This window comes from Pieris napi, chromosome 4 (genome assembly GCF_905475465.1).
Source record: "Pieris napi chromosome 4, ilPieNapi1.2, whole genome shotgun sequence".
Lineage (NCBI taxonomy): Eukaryota > Metazoa > Arthropoda > Insecta > Lepidoptera > Pieridae > Pieris > Pieris napi.
The window spans coordinates 5,620,857-5,630,982 of record NC_062237.1 but is presented as its reverse complement, the minus strand read 5'-3'; the positions used below and the strand labels follow the sequence as shown (position 1 = coordinate 5,630,982).

General features: G+C 32.2%; 1 protein-coding gene across 1 annotated transcript; it reads right to left on the bottom strand.

Moving 5' to 3' along the window:
* Positions 1 to 5,300: 5,300 nt before the first annotated feature.
* On the bottom strand, positions 5,301 to 6,425 carry LOC125049241. Its single transcript, XM_047648398.1, has one exon. It carries the CDS (start codon positions 6,258 to 6,260, stop codon positions 5,685 to 5,687), a length of 576 nt encoding a protein of 191 aa, XP_047504354.1. The 5' UTR covers positions 6,261 to 6,425; the 3' UTR covers positions 5,301 to 5,684.
* Between the last annotated feature and the right edge of the window lie 3,701 nt (positions 6,426 to 10,126).

Below are 10,126 nucleotides of genomic sequence, written 5' to 3'. Positions count from 1 at the left end.
CAAAAATAGGTTATGATTTCCGAGAGGTAGTTTTCGCCGAATAAAGAGTACCTACGTTTACGTACAATATGATAATGCTTAAGATAATCTAAGAACAATATTTGTATATAAGAATTCCATATTGTATATAAGGACTTATAAAAAAGGAGCATATAACTGTCTCCGTTCATGGTCGAAATAAATATAATATGTTGAATGTAAAAAGTCAAAGTCAAAATGTAAAATTCGTCAAATTAAATTTTTTTTATAATAATTTAAGTAGAGCGAAAGCTATCAATTTTAATTTTTGTTGACAGAAGTAGAGTACGTAAAAAAAAATATGATAAAACTACGATATAAAATGTCTTAAAATTTGTATATAACAACTTGAGTAAGCCTCTGAGACAATCAAATTTTACTTTTGATTCTTTTTTTGTTTGACGTAGATCGTTTTAATTGGAAAAGGGTAGTCACGTGAATCTTATAATTAATATATTAATTGATCGGAGGCGGAGAAATATTTCAATTACGCAGGTCTTTCAGGGGCTACTAGCAAATTAACTCTCGCATACCTGACGTATACCGTTTGTATAGCATAAGATTTAGACGGTAAAAGCATGCTTGTCACGTGTCGATAGGTTGTCACTTATCATATTTTCTATCCAAAACTTCATAATACGTTTTGTTTAGACTATTTACGTATATTCTGTTACTGATTTTTAATAAAGTCACTCTAATATAATTTGAAATAAAAATCAACTTCCAAAAGCCTAACGGACAGATATACATAGAAAAAACATCTCGCAATTCCGTGGTTAATCTACTAGTTTACCTGTCATAGGACTGCAGTTAAATTAGTTTATCTTTATCGACCTTTTCATTCATCATTCTGAGAGGGAGGGGTCCAAGGCTCCGTTATGACGTCACTGGGCTTAAAAATCACACCCCCTTCCTCACTACAACTGCAGGCCCCTCTCATGACCTACTAACCCAAAATTATGTTCAAGTGACGTAGAGTATTGTACAACCATCCTATTAGTACTGCTCTGGAGATATGCTACGTCCTTATGGGGAGAGCAAAACTTGTTTGCAGGTCATATTTTCAGAGTGTTCAATGGAAGGTGCTTCTTTGAGGAGAATCCGTAGTGTGGTTGTGTTGCAACTTCCATTATATTGTGTGAGTGTTGCCCGTACCCAACAACCTTCGGGGCTCGAGGTCTTTTATTACGTATGAGTTCTAAAGCAAGCCCCTACAGTTATGTAATTTTATAACTTTATTTACTAGTAAAAAGGAAACTTAATGGCTAAAATGGAATTCTTTGGTTAATTTTTTTTTGGGATAAGTAGATAGGCTGCTGTTATTTGACAAAAGAAAAAATATCATCATCGAATAGGGAGAAATCTAGTTGACATAAAAGTATAATAAAGTACAATAAGTAAAAGATATACATTAAAATACACTTGTTATTTCTATGTGAAAAAATAACAAGTCTATTATTGGAAATAGAACAATTTTGTTATTCAATTTGGTAGTCTCGTTTATTTAAATTTAGAAGGTTTAAAATCAAATTCTAAGAAAGAGGCGAAATTCAGGGTAAATATGTATCTATTTAAATTCAAAATGGCTATCTTTGGGAATTATATCTTTTATTAATGTTATATATTGTATGATATGTTTACTTGGTAATAAATAAATCATATAGAAAATAATGCAATGGCGCAACCACTTTTTAGGTCTGGACCTCAGATTTCTGTAACTGTTTCGTGATCATTCGTAATCTAATAGGCAAGTAGATGACCAGCCTTGTGTGTTTAACAAGCCGTCAACGAGTGAGCAAGAAAGTATAGATAGTACGACAATATAGATGTAAATCTAATGAATGTATATAAGATTATATATGTTCGTTTAGGATTGAATCCAGGAAATCCTTAAATACAATGTTGTGGAATTTTTTGTATTAAACATATGTAAGCAACGTTTTTTTAACTCACAGACTCACCTGATGTTAAGTGATACCGCAAAAACACACATTGCCAGTGACTTTGGGGATGTTCTAACAGTTAAGAGTTAAAATTAGGGGTAAATATTATTTTTTAAACGATTTTATATTGTCTTAGTCGGAATAATACTAATACGTTACTTTATACGTTAACTATCGATTAACTTGTAGAAGTAATGTACCGTTTATTTCCGAATATCTCCGCCCTCGTTCTGTAAATGTAAATTATTGAGTTCACTTACGAACTCACTTCAACTTCTCCAACTCACTCTTATGGTCGATAACGTATCTCCACCTAATCTCAGAGAAGTGAAGTGAACGCCAATCCTTTCGAATTTAGTAACAGAATCGTCTTTCTCTTAATATTAATATTACGTTAGGATAAAACGATGTCTAATACGTGTTTAAAACATGCTTGTATAACTCTATGATATTCAATATTCAGCTTCAATAGTTTAATAAATATTTGTTTAAATAAAAACATAGGTCTAAAATATTAAATTGAAAATTTTGTTGTGGTGGGTGGAAAGTTAATTAGCAATAAATGAGTCAATCTTTTTACAAGTACCTTAACTTGTTTAATTAATGAAGCTTTGTCTACCGTGAAATGTCTTAATTATAATAGAAACAGTAAGAATACTATTATGAATCGATAGTTGTATTATACAAAATATAATACACCTATCGATTCATATTAAAACTCATACCATTTCTAAAGATATTTCATACATTTTCTAAAGAGAAAAAATGGTATGAGTTTTATTTATAAGGTGATAAAGAAGGCGTAGGGAACATATTTAAGACAATGTAATTTTTAAATTGTTTATTTAATATCAAACCTATAATTACATAAAAATGGCTTACAATTTTTAATATTTAGTCTATCTAATACTCACTATTTGATTAGTGCCTAGAAATACAATCTCAATATTCGAAAAAGACAATACTCCTACTGATTTAAGACTCTTACATTAATGAGCAAACTTTTTAAAATACTACTAACAATTTTGAAAAAAATCTGCCAAGTTTCAAAACAAGTTTAGTTAACTCTTTGGTGAATACTGTGAAAAAACGTTATACTATGAAAACATGTGGTGTATCTGTGAAAATTTCCGTTATAAATATATAATGCAAGGTTTGACTGAGTAATACTTAAGCCTCGTTAGGTATACATATCAAAATCGTCAATATGTGGAAAGGCACTATTCACTTACGGCCAAAATTAATAATGTATCCTCAATCTATGATTATAACCAATCTTGGACTGATTCATATCTAAAGACCGATCTCCAATCTGCATGCCAATAAACATTTCTGCTATCCGATTGTTTATTTGACAAAAGATTGACAGCAATCTTTTGCGTGATCCTTGCCTCTCGACCGCGTTTCGTTCAATGCAATATGTTGTGTTCAAGCATACCAAAAGTTTGCTGTTTTTGGAACGAAATAAAATAAGTAAGACTTAATGTCTGTTTCACAATGTATGGATAAAGTAGCAAATAGCTATGCAACGTTTTGTTTGTTTTTTTGTTACGAACAAATAAATTCTATAGAAAAACATAGAACCTTAACCTTTTTGTTGGTCATTTAATATTACTTGTAATGAAACGGGCTGTCATTGTCATATGGTATTATTGTTTGTTAGGTTATTGAGTATTTTAGTACATATTATTACAAATATATATTTTCTCTGAGTAGTTTGTGTATGTTGTTTTTGTGATTCGAGGTTGGTTCTTTAACTTAAAAAAATGTCTACGCAAAAACGTGAAAGAAGCGTCAATTTCAGCCGGGAAGAAGTTGACCTTCTAACTTCGCTTGTTGCTGACCATAAAAATATATTAGAAAATAAAAAGAGTGACTCAGTCACCTGGCAGGAGAAAGAGCGGTGCTGGAAGACGCTGGAGGCGCTGTTTAATAGCACAAGTGGGGTAAACTTTCGCAAAGCTTAAAGAGGGCTACAAGAAAAAAGTCTGCCTTGATACATGCTGAAACATATCGTACAGGAGGTGGCCCTAGTGCTGCTACTCCTCTTACCCCCTATCGAGGAAAAAGTCAAAGACATGATATTGTTGTCTGTCGAAGGAAATGAAAGTCAATTGAAAGGAAGAGCTTCTAAATAAGAGAAAGCAATGGGCATTTGAAGAGGAAGAAAGAGAGCATAAAAGAGAATTATGGGCCATAGAAAAAAATATATTGTTAAATAAATTAGAAAAATAATAGATTTTGTGCCTGGAGCGAGGATGTATTGTATTAAAAAATTGTATTTTTATTTAAATAAAAGCATTGAATTTTTATTTAATTTATCTCAAAAATGTTGTAATTTATAAAATATTATAGTAATAAAGCAAAATAATCACTTATAAGATTACTTCGCACACTTGCATTTCCCACGTTGTCAATTGCGCTTTGATCAATATCATCAGCTTGTTCATCTACTTGTTGCAGTAGTTCAAAATGTTCATCTCGCATATCAATAGCAATATTGTGCAACACTGCACATGCCACTATCACGGCTTGTACACGAGATAATTGAAGCAAAACCTTTTTTGACAAACCGATTTTTTCCAAACACCATATTATGTCCTTTCCACCACATTTCTGCTTCGCATTTGAGATTCGTTATAAAGATGTTCTGCTGGAGTCTTGAGGTTTTGAAGTGGAGTTAGTAGGTAGTATCTATAGTAACAAATATTTTTGGTTGTAGCTAATATTTAAATTTTTTTTTACAAAAGTTGATGACAAGATGAAACCTGCTAGAAGTCATATATAGACATCACTTTGTGTAAAAGTGTCTCCAAAGCTTCTTTTGTTAACCTAAATCTAAATGTGAATTCGGCGTCATTCAGGCTCTGGATATAATAAATTCTTGTCTTCTTATGTCTTCGCACAGAAGTACGTTGTCTTCTTCCAGCTTCAGAATTACTATCCCAATCGGATAATTGCATTTAAACTTCCAAATCACTATCACTAGAACTGGAAGATGACGAAGATGAATAAATTTTCCCAATGAATATTAAGTTAGGTCGCAATCCCAAACCCAAATCATACGAGTTTCACCGATAGCAATCCGAGATTGATTTGGCCAATCGAAGCACTGTCAAAATGGACAGATAGGTTGTTGGCATGAGTAAACATTCATTTTCATACAGAGGGCAATCTTCAATCTCTTATCCGCCCTCTGAACGATTGGTTGAATAATTAGATTGGTATCTCAGTCCATGTATTGAATATTGGCATGCTTTTCTTTAGAAATGGATTGAATTGTCAGTCTATGACAGCTAAAATTGGATTGAGATTGCATATTGGTTTTGGCCGTTAGAGATACAACAAACATGTGTGGCCACAATCCATTATAGTTATCTTTTAACTGCCGTAAAAATTAATTATTGATTACATTCATCTTTTTTAAGATAAAAAGTAGAGCCAATAGGAGTAAAGTTAATGAAAATCGCTATCCAAGCGATTTTCGCAGTCCAGTCTTATAGATTTTTTTTAAATAGACAATTTTCAACAGACTCCCCTCAAAGGAGTACATAATGGTGTCCGATTTTGGTCCATGTTGAAATTTCCATTCGTCGAGCTCATCAGTCCATTCTATCTACTGATATGGTAAGACGTAATAGCCTTTCACGACTAAATCTATGCGTAACAGTCTTGATTTCCCATTCCTGTTGTTAGGTATCCACATATCGATGCATTACATCTTTATCGGTTGAGACCCACGGAAGCGCAATAAACTGTATGACGAGGCACCCGCTGTGTTGGCAAGCCGGATAGCCCTCGTACGTATGTGTAGGTGACTGGGGGCCGAAGAATTCGTTTTGGCTGGGTTTGCTTCTTGGGCTGGCGGTGGCGGTCACTTGGTGAAGATGATTGTGACCGACTTGATATACTGAAGTTTTGAAAAACTCGCCTCAACGACACCGTTGATCTGTGACGTCTTCGTCGGTCAGATTCGTCGCCAGAGTCGCTGGTTGAGCAGGATGAAGGGTCATCACTTCGGCCGGTATCACATGACATACTTTCGTTGCTGCTGGAGCTTCCTAAAGAGTCGTCATCGGATTTGCGGCGAGAGAGCCGCCGACTCAACGCTTTGAGCAGGCGGGATCCTCGAGGTGCTGCCGCGGGTTCAGTCATTTCTTCAACTGGAGGACACACCACAATCTTAGGGGCCATGGATTCGCGTCTAGGTTTCGGTGCTTGTTGCCTTACTACGTTTACCGACAGATCTCCGGTAAACCTCTCACTAGATTTAAATTCACCTTCCAATTTATTTTTCATAAGTCCGTCAAAACTGGCACTTGTGAGACAAAAACAGAACGGATGAATTTTGACAAAGTTATAATTGCTATTATAGAATTGAAAATGTGACTTGTACTTTTAAAAACTTTCACAGTTATCGTCGATAACAATTTAAGTGTTGAGCGTAGGGGCTGTTCACGATTGTAGGTCGTAAACTGATGTCTGGAAACCGGGATTTTTGCTTATATAGACAAATTGGCGCATGCGTATTGTGAATCTCGCACCAATTATGCATTTCAACATCATGTATCTATTTGCTTCATAAACTTACCGCAGTTCTTAGGCTCAGGGCCGAGTAAGAATATTTCATTAAAGAAATTAATAAACATGATATTGTAGAGCTTCTTCTAGGTTATATATTTTAAAACTTTATTTAAAATTTAACAGATGCGTTGATAAGTATTATTTATTCGAAATAATGTTCATAAAAATTTCAGGATAATCGCAGTCGCCATATATGTATATGCTTTTAAATCTATCCCACGTACATATGCATTTCCTTTAACGTATCACAGTTTTCTTAATAGCTTTTTAAGTTTACTCATAAAACATTTAAAGGTTAAGAAGCTTCATTAAATTCTCTGAATATGCCACGGTAAAGTGTCTATGTAATAAAATTTAATAGAATTTTAATAATTCTTCTTATTCTTCATTGAACTAGCGACCAATTTTATTTCTGTTTTTTTTAACCCTCATCAGAGAGCATGATTGTAGAATTAAGGATTATTTTACAACAATAGAAAATAGTATCAGTTAATACTGGTCTTTTTCGATTAATATATGATTTAATATATATCAAAAAGATTGTAAGAAAGATTTCGTTTGCATGCAAGCGTACCAGAATTATTATAAAAGTACCACGTCCGGGAGGTAATGGCAGATAACATATATATTATTGCCCATTCCAGAATGAAGAAAGATTATTACTAAAATAGATAATTATTGTTAAACAATCATTATTTTAGTAATGAGTTAGTTTCACTCACGCTTAAACTAATAATTTATTCTATACATAGTATACAACTCCTACTGTCTGCGCTTAGATATTTTAAACTATGTAACAGATTTCAATGCGTAGATCATGAGACAACAATTAAAGAGGAAGGATGTTTATATAGTGTAAAACTAATACTCCCAGTATGTTTGAATCTTTTAAACTTAGCTTTGCTTCCACGCGCACGAAGTCTGATAATAACTAGTTTTAACAATATTACTATTAGTATACGTCTAACACTTAGAAAGTCAATAGAATTCTAAATGTTGAAAATCACATGTTATTTAGTAAGTTTACATCAAAGTGCAACTAATTTGCCCTTTTGATCTTTGACAGGTGTCGTGTAAGCACGTGAGTCACCAGGATCCTTTATTCCCGTCTGTTTTGCACGTGATCCTTATGACTTAAATCGGTTCCTGACAAAGAAATGTAATTTACCAAACATGAAAATTTTCTCGCGATATTATGGATTTTTCTGTGATGTGAAAGTCTTTTGTTCTATTGAAATAAGAATGTATTTTGGTATATTCACTAAACAAGATTTCCGATTACATGTTATAAAATGATATTTTACTTCCAGAAGCGCTGCGTGTTAAAAACTAAATATAAAAAACTAACTATAAATATAAAATCAAAACGTTGGAAAAATATACGTATGAATCGTTGGCAACCTCCGCAAACAGCCTAATTGTGATAAACGTGTTTTTTCCTGTGACGTAAAGAAAAGAGTTGACTTTCAAAGTTTTTTATTTAACCTTAATTGAACAAAAAATTTAATACTATTGTTGTATTTCTTATATTTAACTAATACCCTGAAAGCTTGTAATTATATGTTCAAGCTTGAACTATAACCATATTTTCAGATGCGTAGTTGTTACATGATTCAGTAAACAATGAAGTCCCGGCCATTTTAAAGTACGTCATACAAGGAATTCATAACAGGTCAGGTTCTATATCGGAGTCACCATAGAAAATAGAATTTGATGTTAGTAGTACTATTATGTTTGTAATATTATAAATATAAACAGTTTGTCTTTGTTGTTACAAAGTCTGTGTTTTACACTGTTGTATCAACATATTTATTTGGATAAAGGTACAGAGAATTACCTTGTTTTTTTATGCATTTGGAGGGTTCGAGACTTCATACATTTTATATTTATAAGGTTTACCTTAATTTTTAAACAATATGCCGATAACTAACTATAACTTTTTTTTAAAGGGACAAAGCATTGTCTAACCATATTCTTGCTTGCTAAGAAGACGAACAAAATATATACCTTTATATCCAATATATGTGAAGAAATTAACGTAATAATACTTTAATTATCATATTTTATATAGATTATATATGATATTGCCTGGGCGATGGCTCCGCTCTTTTAAGACATTATTAAATTATTGCAAGGAGTTTTATTAAGAAAGGAACATAATAATACTGTTATAATAATATATACGTATAACAGTTATTATATCGATATTTAGTTAAATGGTTTAGTAACAATTCGGTCTTAGTCAGTATGTCGGTTAGTAAACAAAACAAAAACACTATGGTGGTTTTATTAACAATTAATAAATTGCTAACAATATTAAAAAAAAATAAAAGAATGAAATTTTTATTAGAGATTAAACTTATCTCTTACTTATATTATTAATCTTTTTAATTTTACAGAATAAACATATAGATTTTATTTAAATAAACTCAACAATAATAAATACATTTATTATTATTTTAAATATTAGAGATAGTTTTAGTAAAAAGTTTAATGAAATACAAATATGATATTAACATTTCTAAATTAAGGTTCAGTCTAATTGTTTAACAAACCCTATTAACCCTGTCTTTTAAATAATTATTATTTATTTAAAGCAAAAACCATACCATTTTAGCCATGAAAAAGGCAATTGTTTAAGTGTCATAATATTCTATTTCGAAGCCTGTAAAACATATGTTATATGTAATAGTCTAATATAGACCGTAATATGTTATGTCAATGTTTGGGACAGGTTCTTAATTAGATTAATCATCTGCCCAATCAATTACATAACGCAGCGTACCGAGTACGTCAAGTTCATTAGATAGTGTTTCGATGACAGTTTAAAGTGTAATAGTATTTGTTGCATGTTATGTATGTAAAGAATTTGTACTATTCTTTTGCTTGGCTATATGACGTCAAGTTTTTGTATATGTCACCGTAAAATTGTAAACACCGTTAGATTGTTATCTATCTCGCGAGATTATAAACTGTCGAAAGATTGTGAACCTCAACGAACTGCTTACAATTTAACGTATTATTATTCGGTAGTTATATGAAATTGTTGGGAAGTAAAATTAATCTGTAATTGACCAAAGAAGTTTGAATGATAACTAAGTTAGTAATCTACCGAATAATAATACGTTAAATTGTAAGCAGTGAGCTGAGGTTCACAATCTTTCGACAGTTTATAATCTCGCGAGATAGATTACAATCTAACGGTGTTTACAATTTTACGTTAACATATATTCTGTGTTGAGAGGAAGTTAACGTTAAAGCATTATTTATGTAAAAAAATACATGGCTTCTATGGCTACATATGGGCAGGTCACATTGCTAGAGCGCGGGATAAAAGATGGACACTAGAAATAACGAAATGGACTGGACCTACTGGAAAGAGAGGTGACAAAGGAATAGATGGACAGATGACATTGTAGAACTAGCGGGGGAAAACTGGATGAATGTTGCTCAAGACAAAGAGAAATGGAAAAACATGGAGGAGGCTTTTACCCTAAAAGGGGCCATACAAAAACTAGACCACTAAAAAATTAAAAATAAATCTAACTTAAATTTTGTTTAAAACTCATACCAATTGTTGT

Bases quoted from the DNA above. Each gene is read 5' to 3' on its own strand.
- LOC125049241 (XM_047648398.1), bottom strand. From the start codon at position 6,260: ATGAAAAATAAATTGGAAGGTGAATTTAAATCTAGTGAGAGGTTTACC.